Source organism: Sparus aurata, chromosome 9 (genome assembly GCF_900880675.1).
Source record: "Sparus aurata chromosome 9, fSpaAur1.1, whole genome shotgun sequence".
In the NCBI taxonomy this organism is placed as follows: Eukaryota; Metazoa; Chordata; class Actinopteri; order Spariformes; family Sparidae; genus Sparus; species Sparus aurata.
This window is the reverse complement of record NC_044195.1, coordinates 10,897,057-10,924,266: the sequence shown is the minus strand read 5'-3', so window position 1 is coordinate 10,924,266 and position 27,210 is coordinate 10,897,057. Positions and strand designations below refer to the sequence as shown.

Genomic DNA, 27,210 nt, shown 5'->3' with positions numbered 1-27,210 from the left:
TTAGTTTTTTTTGCCAGCGGCAGTTTTTTGTACAACATTGGTGACGCAGAGCATGTGTCCAAGGCAACTGTCGGTCGGGCTGTCAGAAATGGGACAGTGGCGCTGAAATGACAACTATACACGTTTGTAGTGTTCCCAAGTCACAGACCCACCAGACGTCTCAAGGAAGAGTTCCACAGAATTGCAGGTATCAGTGTAAGCAATAATTAATGTAATTTATACAACAAGTAGTTCCGACCAAGCAATCTGATTGGTCAACAAGAAATTTAGAGAAGCTGGCGAAGTTTGTGACATTTTCATCCCGGATTTTTGAGTGGAGGGAATTAAACGCCTGTCCCAAATTGCCGCCTGGTCCCAAATAAACGCCTGGGCCCGTATTCACAAAGAATCTTAAGGCTAAAAGTAGCTCCTAACAGGCGAATTTAGGAGCAACTCCTAAAAATAATGGTCGTGTCAGTCATAAATTTAGGACTCCTAATTTTTTTAAATAAGAGTTAGTAGTCCAGAGGACTCCTAACTCGCTAAGACCTGGTCACAGCCGAATGTTTTGGAGACACTAAATGACAGGAAATTATTAAAACGATATTGGAAGGACCGCAAAGGGATTGAAGTTGTGGTTGAGTTGATGAGGGACAAAACGTCCCAAACCAACCGAAACAATCCAATAACGCAGGAGTTAAAATGTTTGGCAACACTGGTATTTGGCTACGGGGAAAATGCAAGCAAAGAAAATTAAAAAAAATAAGCAAAGTCTGTGTTTTAACTCGAATTTACTGACATTATCCCCCAGGTTGTTCGCACCGGAGCCCTTGCTGGAGCAGCACAACGGTTAGTTCAGTCAGACAACTCACGTTTGAAATGTTTATTACAAGCAGAACATAGTTAGATATTGGCGTCTAGGCTCTGACCTCACCACTCCCCGCAGATATGTTTACATGAGATATTGGGAAGTGATGATTAAAAATATTTCTCCTAGACAGAGCCTGCAGGTGGATGCTGGGGTGGTGGTGGGCTGAAAGAGGGGGTGATGATGCTTGTGGCGCAGGGCGCACCTAAGTACACTCACTTGTTGAGACCGCAAAGGGCGGGTCCCTGAAGTGTGCAGACCCTGAATTGAGACACGTCTAGAGAGTTACTTCTAGTTTAGGAGGACACTGTTTTCATAACTAAAAGGAAGGTCTCAGCGGCTTTGTGAATTACTTTTAAGAAACGACTCCTACATAAAAACTTTTAGTCCGATTTAGGAGTACTCCTAACGTTAAGATAAAAGTCTTTGTGAATACGGGCCCTGATCTATTAAGTGATTGAAACAATAAACGCCTGGCTATTATTTATTTTCCCTTCGGTGTGAGAGACACTATTGTGACCGCGGTGGAAACGTTCTATAAAAAATGTAAAAGAAAAAAAATCAACATCTTTGTCATAACTTGGGCTATAAAAAATAAGCATTTTCTGTTTATCTGTGCAGTATCGATTTAGTTCGGGAAATTCCGAGTCGCGATAAAACATTACTGTCAGCTCAGACTTCATTCTTCTGGGACTAAAAAATCCTCTCTGTTGCTAGGTCGTTACTAAGGGTTGGATTATTTGCTGTATTGGTAAACTACGTTCCATTACACACACGAGTCTACTGACGTGACTGGTTTTGTTTCAGTTATTAGTCAGACCCCATGTGTGTCCATGGAAACGCGACGCACACTTGCAAATTGTCCATCAACATTGATATATTTTGATTATACATTTTATTTTTGTTGTATAATCGCAATATTACCCTCGAGGGTGTGCTTTAACGTCATTTGAGCACTTCAGTGCTGCTTGCCTGACCGCATCACTGTCGTGCTCAAATGACGTTAAAGCTCACCCTCTCGGGTAATATTGCTTAAGTCATAAAGCTTTGAGACTCGCGGCACTAATCAGTCAATTTAATATATTTTAGGGTTTCCAGGTGTGATTGTCTGCATTGATGGCACACATTCCCATCATAGCTCCTTCAGTAAATGAAGGAGATTATGTGAATTAGGGGTGTCAACGTTTACAATTTGTTCTACACGTGTAAACGGGGCTTCTAACCGACGTGTACACGGTTACACGTCGGAGATTTATGATCTCTTTCTATTGCAGTTGTGGTAGCACCGATGCCAGCAGCAGTCTCTCCCTCCAAATTGTTCGGGTGTTTCCATCACAGGTGGTTTAGCATGGATCCCGTGCTGTTGTTGTAAGCCAACTTTGCCTGACATAGCCTACACTCAACTTGATTTCCACTGGCAGTTTGTTCAAAAAACACACAGTGCTCCGCTTGTTGACCGCCGCCATCGTGTCCCCCAGTCAACTTGAAGTGACGTGACGTGACGCGACACTGGCTGTGGCTGCGGGGTTTTTTTATATATATATATCAACGTAACATTGTGCCCCATTCATCTATTATGTATGCGGATAACTGCACTAGTGGGAACATTTAAGTGTATAGTTAGTTAATGTTATTATCTGAAGCTTTCAGGCAACATTATCTTACTTTCACTTTTAAAAATTGCGTCCGTCCAATTTTCCTTCGGGCGTCGGTATCAATTTATAGCGGGTCGGCTCTGGTACGGAATGTAATCTGTGCTACTGTTGGATAACGGGTCGGATGCGGTGACCAGTGCAGGACTCTGGTCTAAGTGACCATTTTAATCCTCTAGCCAATTATCAAGCTAAATATCCAACATGCTAGTTAACGTCAAAGACTGCGGTGGAAGACGACGGTAAAATATTTCCACTGGATTTATTTATGCCTGAATTTTTAAGGTGTGGCGGCTTTTATTTTGCCGTGGCGGTGCGCCACAGTCAATAACATGTAGGGGAAACCCTGAATACTATATATATTGATGAGAAATGAACGAGGAGGAGGAGGAGGAAGAAAAAAAGACGTGTTAACGGTTATTGATTTTTCTAAACGGTTATGATTTGTTATCCGTGTATCCGTTTACACGTGTAGACGTTGACACCCCTAATGTAAATAGATCTGTCCACAGCATTAATGTACAGGTAAGCCTAAATAGTAGCTTTTAACATTCCAAATGAAATATAAGCTACTTCAATACAGCTACTGCAGCTAATTTCTGTTCACCACTGTGAAGATCATGTGTGATGCAGCCTACATGATCAACAATCTGGAAGCAAAGTGGCCTGGGTCCACACTGAGTGATAGATTTGCCCGTGGGGAGTTTATATACAGTAAAGCTATATCCAATGATCAATATTTTGTTACCTCCTTTTGCAACTGAAACATTAAACTGTATCTTGTATTATCATAGGAGAGTTCGATGGTTACCTACTTGGAGACAGAGGTGATCATGCCAGCCCCATCTGCTGACCCCTCACCCTGACCCTGAGCCCGGCCCACAGCAATGCTACAACTTAGCTCTCTGCAGGACATGAGCCAGGGTGGAGATGACCACTGGGATGCTCAAGGCCCAAATTTACACTTTCATAGTGGCATGTGTAATCCGACACAACATCAGAGGGGAACGATGTCCTATTTTTTCCCCTGATGATCCAGACAACAATCCTAACCCCCCTGCTGATGCACGAGATGGAAGAGCTGTTAGAGATAGGATATGCTTCAATCATTTCTAACTGACCCATTACCTCCCCAGCGTCAAAGAAAGACAATATGCCTCTTATTTTATGAGGTCTTCTTTATTTCCTGGAAGTACAAGTGTTGTACAATTAATCTTTTGTTATTGAAACAATTAAAAATCATCCACCTGTGGGCACATCACCCACCTTTAACTGATGAGCCAGCAGTTGCATTTCCATGTGTCTTTTTGATCTGCATTCTTATGTGATCCATTTCCAGATTTGACTTATTGATTTGTGTTTGCAAGCTCACCTTGTACAGTTGTTTCACAGGGAGCTATAGGAACACAAATGACGCTGAATTTCACAGTGTCTACTTAGTGTCATAGTAGGTTGTGGGTCAATGCTGAACAACATCTTACTGAGGTAAGCTGTGCTGTGGAGGTTGATGACCCTCTTCCTCATTGTAATTTCCAGCATTGCTCTGTTAGAGAGAAAGAAGCTGCAAGTTGCATTGTGGAACAACACTATCATTAACTGACACCAAAGTTACTTTAAAAAGGTGGAAACCTCAACCGGCCTGCATCTTCCCTCTCTGTGGTGGCAGAAAGGGTGTCTTCATCATCCTCCTGTATTCAAATAGAAATGTTGTGTTATATTCTATCCATCATAAAAACTCTGTGGAATATTAAGAGTATTTACAACAGCATGGTGGTTTGTTATAGCAGAAGCCTCCACGAAGAAGATCACACCATCAGTAACTGGTAGAAGAAGATTAGTCAGTTGATGATTACCCAGAAAAGTACATTTCTTTTTTTTTCTCTTCTTTTTTTTTTTTTTTACAGTAGTGTGCAGATCCCATCAACATTTTTCAGACTCTGAGTCACCTTAAAATAGATTGATACCTGAGAGTAACAACAGCCAATTACAGAGAACTGTAGCCTACTGCTACAAGAAAAATCAGTGTGCCAAGTTGTGTCTATGATGAATGGATGGCCATTACTGGGCTAACACTAGAAGAAGGATGAATGTACATATGCCATCCATTTGAATAACTTACTTCTTATGTAGGCCCTTGTGTCCTGGGGCGTGGTGGGCTCTGATGAGCTCCCTCCAGAAATGCCCTTAGCAATAGCTCACCCACTGTTCTGACTTAGGGCCATCTCTTCAGCCTCTGTGAGCAGTGGTGTTTGTGGACCACCACCTGTTTGAACATATCCAGAAAACACAAATTTAGAGACATGCATGTACAACAGGCATTTAGGTGTGGCTTCCATATTGACAATATCAAATACTGGCAGTGATGGCTAAAGATTTGTCTTTTTCTTTGTTTAGGGGATCTCCCTAATTACTTAAATATCGCCATCACATGTTGAATGTAGCCACTGAATGCTGTTTAATGAGGGCAGGCTAAGCAACACCACAATTGCTTGTAATTAAATTATACCTTACCTGTTTGGACTATATTTTTATATTTCATCTTTAGTTGCTGCCAAGTCCTTTTTGTGCGTGTTGGGTTGCACCTGTGCACTCAAACACACATATAGAATATAAATGTTGAATGAGTGGAACACTCAAGACTACACATTTGCTTTTTTTCCTCCAATTACTTAATACTCACGCATTGAATCAGTCAGCAATTTTCTGCCACACAAGCTTTTGCTCTTTTGCTGCTGCCGCAGTATTGTGTTTTCTTTTGAAAATATGCTCATTTTCTGCATATGAGAGTTGATTCATTAGATTAGAGTTGCTTACAACGGACGTAGACAAAAGAGATTAAACTAGTGTCTGTACTTCCACTTTGAAAACGTTAACTTTTCCTCCGGACTCAAGACCAGGCTAACAGCCAGGTTAAGATTAATCCTAGAGATTCACCTGTATTTCCACCGTCAATCCTGTGAGGAATTAATGTGTTTTACAGCATGTTCATGGTCTTTCTAAGAATGTTGCATCATTTTAATTATCCTGCATTAAAACATTACATATATTGTCATTTTTTATTTCATTTAAATCTGTTGGCTGTGTGTAATTGCAACAGTCTTTTTATATTGATTCAAGTGGTAGTATTATGACTCCGGCCAAGTGTTATGCTATGCTAATGAAGACTACTTGTCAAATTGAGATTACAAAACACAGTTGATGAAGTTGCAAAGGTGTTTATTAATATATATTATATTATATTATATATATATATATATATATATATATATATATATCTATCTCTATAATATATCTCTGTATATTTCTATCTATATCTCTATATCTATCTATTATGTCTTCTCTCTCTCTGTCTATCTATTTCCTTGTCTCTGTCTCTCTCTCTTCTCTCTCTCTCTGTCTCTGTCCTCTCTCTCTCTGTCCTCTCTCTCTCTCTGTCTTCTCTACTCTCTGTCTCTCTCTGTCTCTTCTCTCTCTGTCCTCTCTCTGTCTCTCTCTGTTCTCTCTCATTCTCTGTCTGTCTCTCTCTGTCGCTCTCTGTCGCTCTCAGCTGTCTCGCTTCTCCTCTTCTAGTCTCTCTCTCTCTCATCTGTCTCTCTCTCTCTCTCTGTCTCCTCTCTCTCTCTGTCTACTGTCTCTCTGTCTCTCTGTCTCTCTCTCTCTCTCTCCTCTGTCTCTCTCTCTCTCTCTCTCTCTCTCTCTCTCTCTCTCTCCTCTCTCTCTCTCTCTCTCTCTCTCTCTCTCTCTCTCTGTCTCTCTCTCTCTCTCTCCTCTCTCTCTCTCTCTCTCTCTTTCCCCCCACACACACAGGTGATGGACTAAGATATTTATGTAGGCTGCTGGGTCCAAAAATACAGCACCAGGCAGCGCAAAGTCATGCTTTCACTGTACCATGGTCTGTGTTAGATTGAGATTTTTTGCAAGTGGGAGCTTCCTTTATTCTGTTGGGGATGCAGAGAACCTCAATAAAGGAACCATTTGCCGCACAATAAGCTGAAGTCCTTCATCAACATATTCATCACCTTCCCTGGCCACGGAAGACCCCTCCACATCAAGGAGTTTTACAAGATTGCAGGTAACCTCAATTTCAACGTATAACCATTAGTTTCTAATTGGATCAGTCACAGTTGGATACTCACTATTTGTGGTTACAGCTTTCCCTAACATCATTGGTGCAGTGGATTGCACACACACATCAGGATCAAACGCCCCTCAGGAGAATATAAGGGAGATTAAATTAACAGGAAATCCTTCCACAGCATTAATGTTTAGGTAAGAGTGATTTGACAAAGGCCATGCCTGCGAGTCATTCTTCTTGACTCCCCTTGCAGACCCCCAAACCCCACCACAGCAGGCCTACAACCATGCACACAGCAAGACAAGGGCTCGAATCGAGATGTCCTTCGGTCTTCTGAAATCTCAGTTTCAGTGCCTGCACCACCTAAGGGTTTATTTGGCAGTCATTTCTCTTGGTTGCTTGGATCATTGGATAGAGAGAGCAAAAGCAACAAAGATTAAAACACTGTATTGCAGTTATGGTTTCTGTGTGCACTGAAATACTCACTTCTCTTTCTAGTTTCTGGATTTCCAGGTCCAGTTTCCTGAGTGTCTGGTGTTTAATCTCAAGCTCCAGCTCCAGCTCCATTTCTTGGAGTTTTCTCTTCTTCAATTTGATTTTAATGTCTGCCAGCTCTATCTGTGTCTCCAGGTGCTTTGCATACAGTCTTCTGACAGCTTGTGAAAGGTGTAAATGAAATGTCAATTAGCACAGCAGGATTTGTGCATAATGTAGATTTACTTTAGCCAGTACTCACAATGTTACCAGGCTGCTAAAGAGACTGTGCAGCATCTGGGTCCTGTTACACATATATTTTCTATTAGCACCACATCACTGACTTCATACTAAATAAGCAGGATATTTCCATAAAATTGACATACCTCAAGCCTTATGGAGTCCAGTGACAGTCTCCTCATCTGCAGAATTGCATTCTGCAGCTGCAGATGTGCCTTCCCCCTGTCATATACATACATGTATTGAGAGAACTTGAATTAAGATTTCACAGGACATACCAACCCTGTGATTTGAATACAGTGTACCAACCAGATTATCTTGTGGTGGCTCCAAAAGTGTAATTGTGTTCCCAGACACTGTAAGGAAATCCAACGTCAGACAGTATAATTTATTTATTTGATTGTGTTCCATGTGCAGTAGCACTGCAATATGTACCTTGTATGAAGCGGACAGTTTCTGTGGCTGGGACAGAGTCTGTTACTGTCACTGGCCTCCCTTTATTTAAATGGAGTGCCAGCTCCTGGACTTTAAAAGTAACTCCTTTAGTCCTTTAATTGTGGCCTAATTATGACAGTTCCAGTGGAGCACTGTTTATCAATTGTACAGTTTTGAACTACTTACGCATCAAGCCGGTCCGCTATTGTCTGCCAGGCAAACGTGCAACCAATTAAGCCAGGATGCGCCGAGCAGACTAGGTCAAGCCGGGCTTGCTCAATTATCCAGGATTTCTTTATTCTACTTTTGTGTAATACCCCTCCAGTGGCTGAGAGCCGAGTTGGATGACAATAGCTTCAATGAGCAGCTTCAATTTGTAACGAGCCATATTTATTTGGCGGCAACGGCGTTGTAACGGTGAAAATAGTAATTAGTTAGATTACCCGTTACTAAAAAAAAAAAAAAAAAAACGCCATTTATTGTAACGCCGTTATTCCCAACACTGCTTACAGCACAAGTAATCTTGGGTTTCTACAACAGATGATGATAATTTCGTTACCAAACAGTCCGGCCCTCTCCGCTGCGCTCCGAGGGAATGAGATGTTGAGAGAGCTCTGAGGAAATATGATTTCAGATTTGAGTTGTCTGATACCTTTGACATTTAAAAGATGTTCAAGGAATAGTTGTACTTCACTACACGCAAATACGAATGACACCGCTGATTTGAAAGTTTTTGATAACGCAGATATTTAATTAACGTGTGAGATTCATGTTTCTGCACACAATAACCTAATGCCTCTCACGTTTCATTTCTACAAGCTCCTTAATCTGATCAAGTTTGGTTTAGAGATCACAACTTTTGTGTTCGCCTCATTCAGGCACAATTTTGTACGTAGGCACAGTTTATAGATGAGACCCCAGGTCATAACTTGGATGGAACCCAGCTCGGAATGCCAATGGCTTGATGGTTTGTCTTCTAATCTCTCACCAGCAGAGGTTGCTGTTCCTTGTTTAGTGGAGATAAGACTTGGAAAAAACCATACAAAAACACAGATGACCTATTGATCAACAAATGCATTAATGATTAATTATTTTCATAAATGTTGAAAATATGCAAAAAATATGCCTACTTAATACCGTAAACACATGGATGAGTCAATACAAGATTGTATTTAAATGGGAAATAAAAAATGTCTTCAAGGCCTACATTTATTTATTTATATATACATAAACCCAAACCTTAGTAGAAACCACATTTGATTAGCAGTAAAAACCAGGCAAAAGACTGCAAAATAATCTTGTTTTCAAAACACCCTTTCGTTTGCAAGATAAAAGTTAATTTCGGTATTATTTTTATTATTATAAACTTTATTTTATCATGTAGTCTCATGAAGACTAAGATCTCCTCAGAAGAGATAAATAGATTTGAACACATCAGGAGTGCCACCTTGAGCCATAGCCATAGCATACCTCAGTTCACAAAATCTTCAGTGGAAACGACTGTTTTACAAGCACAATAATGCCAATTTCTGAAAGACACGGTCAAAACTGTGTAGTAACAATATATAATAGCATGCAAAACACCAAAACCACTGGAATGTATTTAGATTACTCAAAGAACTATGGGAGATAAAGCTGTGGGACCTTGAAAATCATTTTCCCAATTCTTGGATGTCAAATTTCATGTGTGTTTATCCAAAGTCAGTTGTGCAATGCGCCACCTTAAGCAAGGCTCTGCAGGTCAAGTGTCCTCCTGCTTCTTGTGGTTTTACACTTTTGATAGCTGACGGACACACTGATCGTTTGACTCAACCACTTAATAGAGGTGCTTTCTCTTTGTTCAAAGATGATGTTTAATATCCAATTTGATTATGAATTTATTCTAGGTCTGCATTATCATTGCATTTCTCCATTGTCTCTGGACAGCTTGCACCATGGGCAATGCTGGCTGACATGCAAGAACAATTACAACTTGCCCTATTAAAAGTAACTCCTGCAGACCTCTCTCCATCTTGTCTCATGGTTTGTTTGCCTCTAGCCTCTGTTACTTGACTACAACCGGTTGACAGCCTACACTATGTCATATGTCGAAGTAATGTTTTACATTGCCTATGTTATTCACTCCAAGCAGTTTATGAAAAAGCACCAGATTTGCATTTTTAGCTTAACATTTGATGGAAACATGGCTAATGTCAACCATCTACCAGACATCACCGATATCTGAGGTGTCCGAAGAGTGCTCAAAAGGATACTAAAAGACAACACCAACCTCTTGCCAGGGACGGACAAAAAAAATTACATGAGTATCTGCAGCCATACCACCAGACTATAGAACAAATTTCCTCAGACCTTGAGACTCCTGAACTCATCCTCCACATTCCACCATAGAAAAGAAGCAAGGAGGAGATGCAAAAATGTTTGTACCTTTTAAAAATCTATCACTTATGTATGCATTCGTTTCCAATTCAGAATTTTTTTAATACAGCTTACGATTTATCATTTTGAAATGTTAACCTGCAAGACATTGTGTGGGATTTGGACCATAAACAAACTTCAAAATCACCCAAAGACACGTAGAAACAAATTGCTCAGTTGAGTATATTTATTGACCAATTCCCTCCTTATACAGTGGTAGCGGACACAGTCGTGGGAGCTGCAGTTGTGGGGGCCGCTGTTGTCGGCGCTGCAGTCGTTGGGGCAGCCGTTGTCGGGGCTGCGGTCGTCGGCGCTGCAGTCGTGGGGGCCGCCGTCGTCGGCGCTGCAGCCGTGGTCGGGGCCGCCGTCGTCGGCGATGCAGTTGTTGGGGCAGCCGTGGTCGGGGCCGCCGTCGTTGGCGATGCAGTCGTGGGGGCCGCCGTGGTCGGCGCTGCAGTTGTTGGGGCAGCCGTAGTCGGTGATGCAGTCGTGGGGACAGCCGTGGTCGGCGCTGCAGTTGTTGGGGCAGCCGTGGTCGGGGCCGCCGTCGTTGGCGATGCAGTCGTGGGGGCCGCCGTGGTCGGCGCTGCAGTTGTTGGGGCAGCCGTAGTCGGTGATGCAGTCGTGGGGACAGCCGTGGTCGGCGCTGCAGTCGTGGGGACAGCCGTAGTCGGTGATGCAGTCGTGGGGACAGCCGTTGTCGGCGCTGCAGTCGTCGGGGCCGCCGTAGTCGGCGCTGCAGTCGTGGGGGCCGCCGTAGTCGGCGCTGCAGTCGTCGGCGCTGCAGTCGTGGGGGCCGCCGTCGTGGGGGCCGCCGTCGTCGGGGCCGCAGTCGTGGGGGCCGCCGTCGTCGGGGCCGCAGTCGTCGGCGATGCAGTAGTGGGGGCTGCCGTCGTCGGTGCAGCCGTGGTTGGCGATGCAGTAGTGGGGGCCGCAGTGGTCGGCGATGCAGTAGTGGGGGCCGCAGTCGTCGGCGATGCAGTAGTGGGGGCTGCCGTCGTCGGTGCAGCCGTGGTTGGCGATGCAGTAGTGGGGGCCGCAGTGGTCGGCGATGCAGTAGTGGGGGCCGCCGTAGTGGGGGCTGCAGTCGTCGGCGATGCAGTAGTGGGGGCCGCAGTCGTCGGGGTCGCGGTGGTCGGCGATGCAGTAGTGGGGGCCGCAGTCGTCGGGGTCGCGGTGGTCGGCGATGCAGTCGTGGGGGTCGCGGTGGTTGGAGCCGCAGTGGTCGGCGATGCAGTCGTGGGGGCCGCAGTGGTCGGCGATGCAGTGGTCGGCGATGCAGTCGTGGGGGCCGCAGTGGTCGGCGATGCAGTCGTGGGGGCCGCCGTAGTGGGGGCCGCAGTCGTCGGCGATGCAGTAGTGGGGGCCGCCGTGGTCGGCGCTGCAGTCGTCGGGGCAGCCGTGGTCGGCGATGCAGTCGTCGGGGCCGCCGTGGTCGGCGCTGCAGTCGTCGGGGCAGCCGTGGTCGGCGCTGCAGTCGTCGGGGCAGCCGTGGTCGGCGCTGCAGTCGTCGGGGCAGCCGTGGTCGGCGCTGCAGTCGTCGGGGCAGCCGTGGTCGGCGCTGCAGTCGTCGGGGCCGCCGTGGTCGGCGCTGCAGTCGTGGGGGCCGCCGTCGTCGGCGCTGCAGTCGTGGGGGCCGCCGTCGTCGGCGATGCAGTAGTGGGGGCCGCAGTCGTCGGCGATGCAGTAGTGGGGGCCGCAGTCGTCGGCGATGCAGTAGTGGGGGCCGCAGTCGTCGGCGATGCAGTAGTGGGGGCCGCAGTCGTCGGTGCAGCCGTGGTTGGCGATGCAGTAGTGGGGGCCGCAGTCGTCGGCGATGCAGTAGTGGGGGCCGCAGTCGTCGGCGATGCAGTAGTGGGGGCCGCAGTCGTCGGCGATGCAGTAGTGGGGGCCGCAGTCGTCGGCGATGCAGTAGTGGGGGCCGCAGTCGTCGGTGCAGCCGTGGTTGGCGATGCAGTAGTGGGGGCCGCAGTGGTCGGCGATGCAGTAGTGGGGGCCGCAGTGGTCGGCGATGCAGTAGTGGGGGCCGCAGTCGTCGGCGATGCAGTAGTGGGGGCCGCAGTCGTCGGCGATGCAGTAGTGGGGGCCGCAGTCGTCGGCGATGCAGTAGTGGGGGCCGCAGTCGTCGGCGATGCAGTAGTGGGGGCCGCAGTCGTCGGCGATGCAGTAGTGGGGGCCGCAGTCGTCGGGGTCGCGGTGGTCGGCGATGCAGTCGTGGGGGTCGCGGTGGTCGGAGCCGCAGTGGTCGGAGCCGCGGTGGTCGGCGATGCAGTCGTGGGGGCCGCGGTGGTCGGCGATGCAGTCGTGGGGGCCGCGGTGGTCGGAGCCGCAGTGGTCGGAGCCGCGGTGGTCGGCGATGCAGTCGTGGGGGCCGCAGTGGTCGGAGCCGCAGTGGTCGGCGATGCAGTCGTGGGGGCCGCGGTGGTCGGCGATGCAGTCGTGGGGGCCGCGGTGGTCGGCGATGCAGTCGTGGGGGCCGCGGTGGTCGGCGATGCAGTCGTGGGGGCCGCGGTGGTCGGCGATGCAGTCGTGGGGGTCGCGGTGGTCGGAGCCGCAGTGGTCGGAGCCGCGGTGGTCGGCGATGCAGTCGTGGGGGCCGCGGTGGTCGGCGATGCAGTCGTGGGGGCCGCGGTGGTCGGCGATGCAGTCGTGGGGGCCGCGGTGGTCGGCGATGCAGTCGTGGGGGCCGCGGTGGTCGGAGCCGCAGTGGTCGGAGCCGCGGTGGTCGGCGATGCAGTCGTGGGGGCCGCAGTGGTCGGAGCCGCGGTGGTCGGCGATGCAGTCGTGGGGGCCGCGGTGGTCGGCGATGCAGTCGTGGGGGCCGCGGTGGTCGGCGATGCAGTCGTGGGGGCCGCGGTGGTCGGCGATGCAGTCGTGGGGGCCGCGGTGGTCGGCGATGCAGTCGTGGGGGCCGCGGTGGTCGGCGATGCAGTCGTGGGGGCCGCGGTGGTCGGCGATGCAGTAGTGGGGGTCGCGGTGGTCGGGGATGCAGTAGTGGGGGCCGCCGTAGTCGGCGATGCAGTCGTGGGGGCCGCGGTGGTTGGAGCCGCAGTGGTCGGCGATGCAGTAGTGGGGGCCGCCGTCGTGGAGGCCGCCGTCGTGGAGGCCGCCGTCGTGGAGGCCGCCGTCGTGGGCGATGCACTCGTGGGGGCCGTAGTCGTTGGAGCCGCAGTGGTCGGCGATGCAGTAGTGGGGGTTGCAGTGGTTTGAGCAGTCGTGGGGGCCGCCGTCGTGGGGGCCGCCGTCGTCGGCGATGCGGTCGTGGGGGCCGCCGTCGTCGGCGATGCGGTCGTGGGGGCCGCCGTCGTCGGCGATGCGGTCGTGGGGGCCGCCGTCGTCGGCGATGCGGTCGTGGGGGCCGCCGTCGTCGGCGATGCGGTCGTGGGGGCCGCCGTCGTCGGCGATGCGGTCGTGGGGGCCGCCGTCGTGGGGGCCGCCGTCGTCGGCGATGCGGTCGTGGGGGCCGCCGTCGTCGGGGCAGCTGTGGTCGGCGATGCAGTGGTTGGTGCAGCAGTTGTCGGGGGCGCAGTGGTGGGGGCCGCAGTTGGAGCGTTTGTAACATCTATTCCAGTGTACGGTTTGTCTGGAATTTCTTCAAATCCCCACAACTCAGAAAAGTCTCCATTATCAGTTTTCTCAGTTGTAGTGGTGTCTGTACTTGAGCTGCCAGTTGTTGCCGTCTGCGTTGTTGTCTGCGTTGTTGTCGTCTGTTCCCTTTCAGGATCAAATGGTTCAACAGGAATATCATCAAAGCCCCACAGGTCAAATACATCTGGTTCCTCCAGAGATCTCCTAACATGATGCCTTCCAACTTTGTTAGGAAACAGAGGGGCACAGGCTGCAACCACCATGCAAAGTTCTCCAGAGTATAAGTAAACCACTTCAAAGCCAGAATCCTGTAAACATTCTTAATGTTAGTTTTCAAACTCGTTTAACCATCACTTTTAACTTCTTTTGCATCTCACTCACCCTGTCTGGCAACTTTGACATCTCCACAAACAATGTAGTAGGGGTCCTCCATTTTCTCACCGAATATCCTTGGTTAGTCATAAACTCTGCCAAAAAAGTAAAACCAGATCCCTTAGAAACTAGTTCACGTTTGAGGTTCGAGCAATAGAAAGCTTCTAATCAATAATCAGTTTGATGGTTTTGTTCAGGGTTTGACAGGTTGATGTTTGCATTAGAGCCATCAGCCTCACTATGGGGTTTGCATGCCCCGAACCATGTCATTCTTACCATGTCGTTTCACCTTCTTCAGTTCTGCATCACAAGGCAGCTTCACAGTGACACTCTCTGTTCTACAAGTCACCAATGGCGACACTGCCCGTGGTGACATTGCTGTCTTCTCACAGACAGCCATGCCCGTCATGTTCTCCTGCAGCAGACGGTCGAAGTAATGCAGTTTGAACGGCCAGAAGCCAGTTCCATCTCCACTCTAGGAATAGACAACATTGTCGTCAATGGTAGGATACAGTCATTTAAAAGACTCGGGTCAGTCTGGTGTAAATCCTGTAAAAAAGATCAAAACCAATAATGTGCTAGCAGTCTCAGTACTTTTCAAATCCCCTACCACACATGTGGACCACTGGGTCCCATGGACTAAGATTTTTAGAAAAGCATTGTACATTCCAAAGTTCCCTTTTTATAAAGGAATGACGATTTGCAAAAACAGCTGGGCACTTACTCCATGAAAGACCATTTTCAGCAGGTGGCAAATACACCATTAGTGCTCTAGTGTACATTTCCAACAGCCAAATGGTATGCACAGGATTGAGTATAGAACAGTGCGTTTGTTCATGAACATGGAAGAAACACTATTGGACAACAGTGGAGCCCCATGGCACAGAGGAATGAAATCTATCAGGCTCTGGATACTAGACAATACATCAATCAAGACATGATTTTGGTCTAATGATATTTTTTGACAAAAAAAAAAACAGCTGAATATCTGCATCCTTCTTAAAGGCTTTATTTTACCTGTATTGCTGTGCAGCAGCCAGTATAAGGAATATGAACAGATTGGAGACACTCGTCAGGCAGTGACAATTGGGCACCATCTGGAAATTGGGTTTGGAGAAACATTAAATCAATAGCTGTCACTCCATTTGCAAGAGACAAAAAATAAAAATAAAAAATAAAAAAATAAACAGAATGTAGGTGGTCGAACCTAACGCACCTTCCAGATGCAGATTTGAGTATCGGATGAGCGAAAAGCGCAGGGAAAGTGTTCCATTTCTGCAGCGATACTGTGGCTGGTTGATGTCTGATGTCTCTGGACTTTTCCCACTCACTGAAGTTACTGAAAATGGGAAATACAGTCAGGTAAAAGTAATAGGCAAACATTTATGTAAACGTGCTTTCTGACCGTGTGCGTATGTGTGCGCGCTTTGCTTCTTGAAACAAAAAACACGTGTGGACAGTGAGTCTTCACCTTGGAGGAAATGCCACACCGGCGCAGGGAAACTTGAGTCGGCCCAGTCTTCTGGAGCAGTGACGCCGCCGTCATCAGGCTTCTCCTGAGCGTCCTGGGGAAAATGGCCGTGTGCGTACCGATGGCTTCCTGTCTTGTTGAGCTGGGCTAGCATTAATCCGATCCAAACCCAAGCCATCAGTGCGGACGCCATGGTAGCACTCTGCAGACAGACCAGACCAAAGATGGCTCTTGGGACGCCGCGCGCCTTTAAAGCTGCCTCATTAGCTCACAGAGCTGCACAGGTGCGTTTCCACCTGGCGGTCAAATCAGGCGGCGGGGAGGTGTGCTGCAGTGGGATTGGCTGAAAATAAAGAAGTTCAGCTGCAGGTCTGCTGCCACTCTCGATGATACTCGATTAGGTCACTACAAAACACTTGGTTAACGGATCAAGTTTTGATCGTCTCATGCATGTCGACTGTGAAAGAATACAGATCTTTATTCAGCTAGTTATTCAGCAGTTTTGGTAATTGTTGATGTTTCAGCTTCTATAATAGCTTGTGTGTGTCTCTAAGCTTACGGCCACTCCGCCCTGAACGCACCCACTCTGGTGCAACAGGCTTTCTTGAAAGTTACATTGCATGGTCGTCGCTATATTTTTGTGTTTCGATATGGAACGAGTCCATCCTTATTTTGGAAGTCATTCCCCCCAAGAGCTTTTATTGTTTGGGGGACTTTTCGATAATTGTACGTGCCGACAGCATAGCGACGGATAAAGGACTGGAGAAACGCTACGAGAGACGGATCACGGCGGATGGCAACCAGAAAAAGAGAATCTTTTGAAAAAGATTCACAGTGATTTTGGAGCCTAGAGGTGACGACAGAGGCACGATGATTTAGCATCTGAGGAAGGTAAAAGAAGAATGTGGGGGAGGTGACTGGATGTCCGTTCAAGACGCCGAAAAGTTACGAGCTGGCGATGAGAGATGTTTCCCGAATCAGGAGACGGATGTGGCCCGGGACGAACATTGCTGATGGAAGGCGAATTTTAGAAGTGAGGTTTACTGACACGGTGAAATCGCCTTCATATTGAACAAACATTGAGACAGTGGGAGGATCTGGACACTTGCGCGTTCCGCCTGGTCATGGATTGAAATGTGTTCAATGCGGGAAACGGGGCTACGCACGATAGTACACGGAGCGGGAGCAGCCGGAGGAAGAGAACTGGGGTCAGGAGATGTCAGATGATGAGTAGAGGCTGAGGGAGAAGAAGTCTCTCGTGCTGGACTGAAGAGAGTTTAGCTGCGTGTTGCAGGAGGAGCTGGAGATGAAGAGGAATTGATGCAGGAGAAAGAGGAGCAGGGCGGAGGGGGAGAGACAGTAGGGGAGACATGTATGGAGCCGAGAGAAGAGGTTAGGGGGGAAACTACAGGGATGCGCTCCTACTCGCACTGCCCTTCCACCTGGACGCCGCATACCTGCACGGCCACAGATAACCTTACACACAGTTCTCCTATTTCCCCTTTCACAGACTCCTCTGCGTGTGATTACTCCTTCGAGCCTGCGTTCGTCCACAAAAGGAGCGACACCGAGTGCGCTGCGTAAATGAAGGCTACGCGCGGCCAAGAGAGCCTTTGCCGCAGAAGCTGGAAGACAAACGTCTCAGCAAGGTTTAGACACTGCGCTCGGCTATTTACTTTATCAAACACCTGCAGAGCCTGCTGGACTTGAACGCGTCCGGGATGTTGGTGTCACTCGGAGACGCGCGTAAATGCGCCGCTGGAGCAAAGAACAGAGTGCAGCGGTGATAGAGAATACTCGCTCAAGTTGGCACAGCGATATAAATGTGCCACAAAGTCAAGCCAGTGGGAGACTTGGAGATCAGACGCTAAATTAAGATTGGCTGTTTGTTAACGCTGTGCCAACTTGAGCGAGTGTGCAGGCGAAGTTGAGCGCACAGAAGGGAGCGACTGAGAGCAAGCGTGAGCGGTCTTCAGCGCAGCCAGCAAGAGTCTGTGAGAGCGCAGAGTTTATTATTGCACGTTAAAATGCATAAAAGCAAACGCGCAAATACATTTATTGAGCACAGAATATTTCTGTTTCCGCAAATGAAATTACTGTATGTTTTGCTCGGAGAAAACTTCTCTCTAAAATATAATGTCCTAACAAAATATATTTTGCTGTGCTCAAAATCCCACTCCCGCTGCTCCTTCACGAATGTGGCACAAATACCACGCCATAAATATGAAACATGTAAGAGTAGAGGGAGAGTAGAAATGCACTACAAACATGAATATCGTTCTTTGATATTGTTGTTGCACTTTGTGTCTGTGTTACCGTAACTTTTATTCAATGCTGATTTTTGAGACGTCATTGCACTAAAATAATTGTATATCACTCAGGAATGTGAATGTTTTGTCTCCGTGACTGTGTTACGTTGGCTAATTAAATGATGGGGTTATAGTATCCTACTGGTGGAAGTGTGCGATTACATTCCGGCCCTCAGGTAGTGAGGATAACATTTTTGTGGCCCTCTCTATCATCAAAGTTGCTCATCCCTGGTTTAGATGGATGGAGGAGGAGGATGAAATGACATCTCATATGTCGAGAGGGCTATTTAGACAATTACACAAGAAAGGGAGTAGAAATAGATTCGAAAACTACTGGCCACTTAGCACATGTATTGGCAACGGTCATTAGCCAAGAGGTTGAAAAGAGTCATTGGGACGTTGGTAGGGGCAGCAACCAGTGCTTTGAAATCAAAAAATCAACATTCAATTATTCAACATTTTATTATACGCATCTTGATGTGGATGTGAAGAAGTAATGTGACGCGTGTGGCGTGGGAGTGGAAATGTACAGATCTATAGAGAGACAGGAGTTTCTGGAAGGGGTCATGGAGGAGAGCAGCTTCATTCAGATTGGGGCTTATGGGAAGGTAGTGATGGATTTTGATGGATTTTGGTTAAGGCGGTATGTACGAGGGTTTTAGGGCTTTCTGAACGATTTATGTTTTGGTTTATTTTATGTGTGTGTTATGAAGTGTTTTGGTTTTGGTAAACATAATTTCAGGTATTTTGTTTAGCTTTGGTTTCTGATGTTTTGGGTTTTTTATTTTGGCCGGAGTGTTTTGGCTGCAGGACCTTTAGTCAAAATGTATTTTTGCTTGTTTTGTTTGTTTGTGCAGCTTTCAATGGCTGCTGTATTGACTTTTGATTTATTTCAAGAGCTGTTTTTAACAATAGACTGAGCAGCCAAGCTCTGCTTTAGCTTCGGTGTTATACTTTGTAAATAATGTGCATTGTTTAGCTATATTTTTGATAATGAAAATTTTAAAAATAAAATACACTTGCAACAGGACACCGTCTGGTGCTGTCAGCTTTTCCTTCTCACCTCTGACCAGCAGAGGGCGATGTTCCCTCTTTAGGGGACAGATGGACGGACGGACGGACGGATGGATGGAAGGATAGAGTGGCCAGCTTTACTGGAGCACTTTATTGATCACAGTGACAATATGCCAGCGTTACAGCAGACACACATGAATCACAACAAACGAAGGACACAGAAGCTTTCTCGTCTCATCTTTCATCAGAGAGTGTATTTATTTCATTTCAGTTTAATGAATATGTCATATATCTATGCAATATAAACAGATTTATAAACAATACTACAGCTATTTTTCAGATTATACCGGTATTGTTATCACATACGTGATAAGGTTCATTTAGCAAAAAGTACTAATTTATATATTTAAATCTAATTGAAAAAGAGTTACTTAGGATCTACTATTTCACTGTGATGTGCTGTACCAGAAACTACACAATTGGTTTCCACACTAAATTTATATTTGTTCATTTTATGTACAGTCGGCTGTACACTGGTCGAGAGTAATGTGTGTTGTAATAAATCCAATGAATGGTGGTGTACTTAAATTAGGTCAGCTTGTTGAGTCTTTTGGTCATAGGACGTTTTATTGTTGCACAATGTCACAGCAAAAACATTCACAGTGAAACGTAAAAACATGACGGAGAGCGGCAGGGTGAGTTCTCACAGGTCCTTCATATTTCTTCAAAAGGATACCGCGACATTACCGTGTCTCATACGGAGTAAAAAAGTATTGTCAGAAGTGGGATTCGAACCCACGCCTCCATTCGGAGACCAGAAGTCCCATACACAGGAAGGTTGATCACCTTGAGTCTGGCGCCTTAGACCGCTCGGCCATCCTGACAACTGTGCTCGAACTGCGGCCAGAAGGCTGTTTGACTGCTGCTCACTGATGTGATACTGGTAAAGACTTTGTTGTCGTTTTGAGCACAACAAAAAGCCCCAGCTGCTGAAGTCATGGTTGTACTTCCACAGAATGTGACATCACACTCATCGGCAGAGCGATCGTGTGCAGTGACATCAGATCTAAAATACACTTTGACGTGCAGTTTAACTACAAGTGTTAAAAGACGTCTCAAAGAACTGCATCGTGCTTTCGGATAGACTGATTATTAGTGTCGGATTTAGTCTTTTGATGTGATTTTCAGACAACCCTGCTGAAAAAAAGCATACACTAGCACCAAAACGCAACATATGCAAGAACAGCATATGTTGTAGTTTTGGTGCTGGTCTACGCTGTTTTTTTCAGCAGGGAAGAATATAGCCAAAATACAGAGCTATAGAATATAGACCGTGTTAGCAGTTGAAGAGAATACATAGTTCGTAACATGGTCACTGAACACACAACAGGGGAGCTGTAGTATCACAACACCTGTGTGTGCATAGTGCTCCATCATTTACGGCCACAGCACTCGGAAGCACACGGCCGACCTCGGAGGCAGAGCAGAGCCGGGCCTGGTTTAACTTGGACCGAAGACAGCCCGGGAGTACTGTCTCGAGTTAGTTTTTCTTTATCGCCTGTGGCTAGCAGGGGGCGCTGTTCCTTCGACAGTGGAGTGGGCTTTGACAGATGCATCGATCCGTACGGGGACAAGTAGATAGTCTCCATTTGGGCACCTGGTTGTGTTGCTAGTTTGAGGGGGAGCGGCCCTTGCTTGATTCTCCCAGGTCCCTGTGTAGTCCTACTGCTCGTCGCCAGATATGAATCACTTTATCATAATCATTCTAGCTGTTATTGTACTATATTATGGGACCTCGGGTTTAAGCTTGTTGAAAAACAGTTTTTCGTTACACAGCATATGTAGCATGTTTAGCTTTTAGACTCCTTGTGGAGTCCTTACGGCAGACCCTTTCTCATACACAAAACATTGCGACTGTGTCGAAAAGCATTGTCAGAAGTGGGATTCGAACCCACGCCTCCATTCGGAGACCAGAAATCCCGTTCACAGGAAGGTTTCACCTTGAGTCTGGCGCCTTAGACCACTCGGCCATCCTGACAACTGTGCAAAAGCCGCTGAATCAAAGGGTTAAGTATTTATATATCACCACCCATTCTATGATTGTTGGGTGTTGACGATGGCACCGTTTCCTCCCTTCAAGTCTCTGACATCTTTTCGTCAGGCTTGATACGTAGAAACTCAAAACAGCGGCAGCTGTGTAGCGATTTACTAATGTTGACAGCGACGAACGTATTCATCCACCAGGGGCGCTGTAAAGATATTTTAAAAATACTTCCGGTGGTCATGCCAGTGACTCCCCGCCCACCCCACTACATAATCAACTCCAGCCCGTCTTATGAAACTCAAGCACCGGGCAGGTTACTCCACCGTCTGTAACATACACACAGACTGAGAAGGCGCTCATCTGTCTCTGAAGATGTCGTTTTACAGGAATGCCGTCTGGTTTGTGAAAGGACTCCAAGAGTACACAAAGTAAGTGCAGCGTTTGATTTCTACTGAAGGAACCTGAGTGGTGAGGAGGTCAGATATCTGGTAGTTATCACGGTTTACCTGATCCTCCTCAACCTTGACCACCACGGCCTGACACAGTTACTGGTTAACTAACAGTGTCACACACGATCATGTGTCGTGTTGCAACCGCGTTATGAAATGCCAGATTATGGCTGGTAGAGTACTTTACTTCAGGTGACGTCTCCTCTTGATTTATCTCCCTAACTGTCATTGTTTTCTGTTAACGTTGCTTGGACAGAAAACCGGACAAAGCCGTGAAATGTCACTTTGAGAAGTCATGTCTGACATATTTGCACGATCGATAACCTAAATGATTAATCAATTGGAATAACATAGTCGGTTTTGTCTGTATGACTGAATAGTTGATTGATTTTTTTTTTTATTATGACAGATGTTTTCTATACATCTTGACTGATGCAGCAGTCTGAAGGAGGAAATTCATGATACTATTTTTGATCTTAAATTGAATCAGTCTCCGATCACGATGTCCCGCCCACAACACTATCTGATTGGTTGGACGTCACAATGACCTGCCTGTAAACACAATAATCTGGATCTGCAAAGTAACTAGTGACTAAATGTATCAAATAAATGTAGTGGAGAGGAAGTATTAAAGTAGCAGATAAACAAAGTACTTAAGTAAAGTACCTCAAAACGATACTTCAGAACAGTATTTGAGTGAATTCTACTTTATTTCATCACTGGTTCTTCTAATTTTTGACACAGAGTTTAATTTTTGCATTTTTACCATAAAAAAGCCATATCGGTCGACCCCCACTATAGAGTCTTTAAATTGTTAAGAGGTTCAGAGTTTCACAGACAGGTGAGTCAGCCTTTACGAGTGTGTCAAGTTGCTGCTGAGTTCTCATGTGTTCACTGGACTGCTCTAATCGTTACAGGAGTGGCTATGAAGCAGCAGCAAAGCATTTTGCTCCAGCAGACCTGGATGTAAACCTGAGCGGGAGGTCCTTCATGATAACAGGGGCCAACAGTGGGATAGGAAAAGCCACAGCGCAGGAAATAGCCAACAGAGGTGAGTTTGGCTACACCACAGAAAAAGAACACCTCTTTAGCCTGCTTCAGACCAAAATGACAAGGGCAGGTCAAATTGTTAAGGTGGTGGGCGTTACTGCTGTCTCGTTGCAGGAGGAACCATTCACATGGTCTGTCGGAACAAGGGGCGGGCCGAAGCAGCCAGAGATGAAATTGTGGAACAGAGTAAAAATCAGGTGAGAAGTCTGTTTTTTCTAGAGGAGAGCTCCCTGCTCTTATTAACAACATCATACCTACATTTTTTTTTTTAAAGATCATACTTTCCTGTTTTTATATCTATGCTTACATGAATCCTGACATTTGAGGACATGGATAGTACTGTGACTAGTTTATTTACTTATCCTGTAACTGACTATATCTGAGGGATCGCTGTTGTAGATGGATACAAATACTGGATGATGTCGATCAGTATTTCTAAGTTTGAATTTGTTCGTAAGTAAACGACTGAAGGAATGACCATGTTGCCTCACTCATGCATGCGAGTTGGGAGGGGACCTTTTTATTATTTCAGCTTCGAGAGAAAGTGTTTTGTCATTATTATTATTTTGTTTTATTTAAAACATCAGTGTCCCTGTTAAAGACTTATCAATTTTGAGGATTTGCTGCACTACGAGCCACCAGCAGTAAAAGTTTGTTTGAGTTGTGATCTTCTCTTTTCAACAGAACGGGGTTTGACAGTGTTTCTGTTTTTCTGTTTATTGCCAGAACATTCACATCCACATTGTCGACATGTCCAGTGCGAGGCAAGTGTGGGAGTTCGCCCAGAACTTCTCACAGAGTGACACCGTACATGTGCTGGTAAGTGGCGGCATATATTTATTTGGTCATTTGTAATACAGACGCTGGTTTGTGTCGTCACTGAACTGCTTTTTCACCAGATTAACAATGCAGGCTGTATGGTGAACCAGAGAGAGTTAACTCAGGAGGGTTTGGAGAAAAACTTTGCCACAAATACACTCGGTAAGATATATTTTGTAAAACTAGTTCCAGAGCAAAAGCTTAGTTTGAATTCAAGGAAATATTGGTGTCATTTGGTAATATTGGGATGAAAACTTTGACATCACATTTGGTTCATACTCAGCAGGTAGAAATAATTGAGTTTGGGTTGTCATCTATAGCAGGTAATCATTGCTGAACCAGCCTCTGTGCTTCCTTTTTTTTCCAGGTACATACATCCTCACCACAGCATTGATACCTGCACTGACGAATGTCGAAGACCCAAGAGTGGTGGGTTGAGTTTTGACTGAAAAAAAAAAAACGCCCATCATGTCAAAAAATAACAAGACACAAATCTGCTGTGTCAAATATGCTTTTTATTGCCAGACCTCTGCACTAGAGCAGACTCACTGTGTGTGTCTTTAATGTCATGCCTTATTAAAAGCATAGGATACGTACCATCTCCCACCAGGTCACTGTGTCGTCAGGTGGCATGCTCACACAGAAGCTGAACGTGGACGACCTCCAGTTTGAGAAGGGGACGTTCGATGGCACCATGGCCTACGCTCAGAACAAGGTAAAGGAGACCGATTCACAACAGCAGCACGGCTGGACAGAAACCCCTGCGGCACGGATCTGTGTTTTTATGTCTTTTTTTTGTGTTGTCATTTCAACAGAGGCAACAGGTGATCCTCACAGAGAGATGGGCCAATCAGCACAAAGAGGTCCACTTCTCCTCCATGCACCCGGGCTGGGCAGACACGCCAGGTATACAGAGCCGTTTAGAGCTGTGGTCAAACAGCAGCTGTGCTTCACTCACCCAACTATATAAATGGTCCTGACTAAAGCTTGGTGCCGCCTGTTTTCACGGATGAACAAAAATATTTTAAAATGTTTAAATTTGATTTGATTATCTGAAGTTTTAAAGTTTCAGTCGAGCTGATTCTTCTCTAAAAACAGCTGAATAACCAAAATAATAAATTATCCTTAAAACAATAAACACATTCTAAATACCAGGGTAACAAAATCAAATCAGTGCTGTGTACTTTGTAGTACAGTAAACGTTGCCTTTTTGTTCGTCTCTCTGCAGCTGTTCAGACGTCCATGCCTTCATTCCACGCTAAGATGCAGGCCAAACTGAGGACGGAGGCCATGGGGGCCGACACTGCGGTGTGGCTCGCTGTGTCTGCAGCCGCCAGGACGCAGCCGAGCGGACTCTTCTTCCAGGGTCGGTCTTTGTACACCTAATGAAACTTGAGTGTCATTGTTTTTCTGCTTTCACAACTTTTCATCTTGACAAGAGAAGCAGGAGTCAAAGCATAATTCATGCCACAATAACGCAACTCAGATATTTTAACCCTCTTGTAGCCAAGAGTTCTGGTTCTGCTGTACATTTATTGAATGTTTTTGTGTCGGTGCTTGGGGTTAATCTTGTCTCTAGCAGCAGTGATGGACAGATGGACAAAAGACATATACTGTTCTCAAAAGGATTGTGAAAACTTACCATCAGCAGCATGATAATGTTGCTCTGCATCTGCAAGACATGAGATTTAAAGCTTTTGGGGAGCTTTTTTTGTGAACAGACAAAAGTTCCGCGAGGAAATGATGAGACCCTTTACTTGAGTAAAACTAGCAGTACCACCATGTAGAAATACTCGATTACAAGTAAAAGTCCTGCATTGAAAACGTTATGCAAGTAAAAATAGTATTGTACAAAAAGTATTAACTAGCTTAAAGTTAAAAAGTAAAAGTTCTAAGTGCACAACAACAAATATTTTATAAGTTGATCAAATGTTTCAAAGGAAAATCAGGATGTTGAATAAATGTGGTGGATTAGATATATAAAAATATAATTATCTAACTTATTTATAATAAAAGTGCAATATTTATGGACAAATGGATTTAAGAGTGGTATGAAAATATAGGAATATGAAGTAGCATAAAATTGTAATACTGAAGTAAAGTATACTTCATATTTGTACATAAATAGAGTAGTTATGTTTATGATATTTTGCTTCAGGAAGGGTTCAGGTTCAATTAGCAGATTTTCCTGCTGGATTCAAAATCAATTCATGAAACCCAACTGTACCGACTGTAACCTTTGTTGAGACTTTAATGTGTCACTGTGGGCATGTCGGAAGCACACAGACCTGATCTCAAACAAACAAATGAAGGTTTCCTGTAACTTAATTCTGATTCAGTAATCACAGGAGACACCTGGTCCATGTCTCTACAATACTGCAACACATAAGATGAATCCTGATTTCTGTTATCAGCTCCGTGAACGTCAGCAGAACACATTTTGTTGCCTCTGGTGTCTCACGTGTTCTCATCACATTTCTTCCAGATCGCAAAGCGGTGGCGACACACCTGCCGCTGGCCTCGTCCAGGTCCACGCCACAGGAGGAGGAGAAGCTTATGGCTGCGCTGGAGGAGTTCTCCCTCAAGTTCAAACCTTAATATGACTGTAAATGGACCAAGCACTCCTAAATAATTATGAATGTTTACATTATCATATATCTCAAGGCTTTTTTTTACACAACTCACTGATGGTTGAAAGAACAGAGGTCACTAAGTACAGACTTTCCAAGTGCAGTTTGATTATGATATCGGGGCTTTTATGTACTATGCTCAAATTCAGGCCTCAGGAAAATATGAATCGCTTTCTACTACTCATCAAGCTTATATGGGGAAATGTATTAATCACTGTGGTTTTAATAGAAATGTTTTCAAAATGTATTTAATTTAATTTCAAATTAAAAGTATTTGTACATTGTTCTTTCTCGTGTGTGTGTGTGTGTGTGTGTGTGTGTGGTGTGTGTGTGTGTGTGTGTGTGTGTGTGTGTGTGTGTGTGTGTGTGTGTGTGTGTAAAATGTAGATGTGTAACATCTCTGGGAGGATGAAGGAGAGTCTGAGCTAATAAGCAGTAAAGCTTCAGGTCACGTTCAGGGCTCGTATTCCTAAAGATTCTGAGAATCCTCTCAGAGAGCTCCTAACTTAACCTAAAAATTCCTAGCAAGGAGTCTTAGCTTAGGCATGATTCCAGAACATTCTCAGAGAACTCTGAGCAAGGAATGGACAGAAACTCCTATCTTAGTGAGGAGGTGTGGTTGACCCCGTTGCTAGGTATGAGTCATCATTTCAAAAGCTGTGATTAGTTGATCCTAAAAGCTCGATAAAAAATATACCTTTGCAGATAATGGGCAGAGGATGGACCCTCAAATCGATAATCTTAATCATAGAATCTAATCTTATGAAGACTGTGTAATTGTAAATAATATTTCACATAAAAGAAAATATCTGTTAAATGAATAGTAAGCTATACTTTAGAATTATCCTACAAAATGTGTGAAAATTTAGGCCCACTTGCATAGTATTCACATAGTGATAGATATATTTATTTGCTTTATTTATATGCTATTTGCCATGCTGATAATTTTTGCACTTTCAACTTTCAACATTCAACTCAATGTGGTATTAACGAGGGTAAAATTGCTCAGCTTTCATCAATGTCTGTGATTGCTGACCGGCCTATAAGAAGCGGTGTTGTGAGGACTTTCATTTTGGGTGGTATTGCATTGTGGCGTTGGGTTGGAGAAGTAAGTGCATCTCTAATGAGATCAACCACAAACATGATTCCTGCACGATCCAATCTGTAGCGTTTCATTAATTCACTGTCATCCCGTGTTTGGAGAATATCTCTCCTGCCTCTTCCGTCTGCCATTTTGTCCTCTGCTTAGGGAACTCCTAAGCCGCTTAAAAGTCCTCTTCCCTGCTTTTTACAGATCTCACCTTAGGAGCTCTCTTAAGAGCTAGG

General features: G+C 45.7%; 2 protein-coding genes, 1 long non-coding RNA gene and 2 other non-coding genes across 5 annotated transcripts; 2 read left to right on the top strand and 3 right to left on the bottom strand.

The window, feature by feature from the left end:
* Nucleotides 1-2,696: 2,696 nt before the first annotated feature.
* On the top strand, nt 2,697-3,775 carry LOC115588440 (uncharacterized). The gene is made up of 2 exons (XR_003985354.1): nt 2,697-2,741; nt 3,294-3,775. It is a non-coding gene; the product is annotated as an uncharacterized LOC115588440 (long non-coding RNA).
* Nucleotides 3,776-10,267: 6,492 nt separating this feature from the next.
* LOC115588145 (uncharacterized) lies at nt 10,268-15,762 on the bottom strand. Its single transcript, XM_030428530.1, has 5 exons — nt 15,589-15,762; nt 14,388-14,573; nt 13,797-13,852; nt 10,488-13,730; nt 10,268-10,457 (listed from the first exon to the last, which is right to left on the bottom strand). The coding sequence occupies exons 1-5, from the start codon at nt 15,760-15,762 to the stop codon at nt 10,283-10,285; spliced, it is 3,834 nt and encodes a 1,277-aa protein (XP_030284390.1). The 3' UTR covers nt 10,268-10,282.
* A 3,904-nt stretch (nt 15,763-19,666) lies between these two features.
* On the bottom strand, nt 19,667-19,776 carry trnal-caa (transfer RNA leucine (anticodon CAA)). Its single transcript has 2 exons — nt 19,739-19,776; nt 19,667-19,712 (listed from the first exon to the last, which is right to left on the bottom strand). It is a non-coding gene; the product is annotated as a tRNA-Leu (tRNA).
* A 1,046-nt stretch (nt 19,777-20,822) lies between these two features.
* On the bottom strand, nt 20,823-20,930 carry trnal-caa (transfer RNA leucine (anticodon CAA)). Its single transcript has 2 exons — nt 20,893-20,930; nt 20,823-20,868 (listed from the first exon to the last, which is right to left on the bottom strand). It is a non-coding gene; the product is annotated as a tRNA-Leu (tRNA).
* A 250-nt stretch (nt 20,931-21,180) lies between these two features.
* On the top strand, nt 21,181-26,170 carry dhrs12 (dehydrogenase/reductase (SDR family) member 12). Its single transcript, XM_030428152.1, has 10 exons — nt 21,181-21,364; nt 22,303-22,436; nt 22,550-22,632; nt 23,162-23,254; nt 23,335-23,416; nt 23,622-23,683; nt 23,865-23,969; nt 24,070-24,160; nt 24,483-24,620; nt 25,740-26,170. Exons 1-10 carry the CDS (start codon nt 21,309-21,311, stop codon nt 25,850-25,852), a joined length of 957 nt encoding a protein of 318 aa, XP_030284012.1. The 5' UTR covers nt 21,181-21,308; the 3' UTR covers nt 25,853-26,170.
* The last annotated feature ends 1,040 nt before the right edge of the window (nt 26,171-27,210 follow it).

Bases quoted from the DNA above. Each gene is read 5' to 3' on its own strand.
- LOC115588145 (XM_030428530.1), bottom strand. From the start codon at position 15,762: ATGGCGTCCGCACTGATGGCTTGGGTTTGGATCGGATTAATGCTAGCC. The intron at 13,853-14,387 runs GTGAAACGACAT...TGATCCTGAAAG, and splicing joins GTGATGCAGAACTGAAGAAG to GGAACAGACGACAACAACGC. The intron at 10,458-10,487 runs CTGCAGCGCCGA...CGGCCCCCACGA, and splicing joins GACGGCGGCCCCGACCACGG to CTGCAGCGCCGACGACCGCA.
- dhrs12 (XM_030428152.1), top strand. From the start codon at position 21,309: ATGTCGTTTTACAGGAATGCCGTCTGGTTTGTGAAAGGACTCCAAGAG. The intron at 21,365-22,302 runs GTAAGTGCAGCG...TAATCGTTACAG, and splicing joins GGACTCCAAGAGTACACAAA to GAGTGGCTATGAAGCAGCAG. The intron at 23,417-23,621 runs GTAAGATATATT...TTTTTTTTCCAG, and splicing joins CTTTGCCACAAATACACTCG to GTACATACATCCTCACCACA.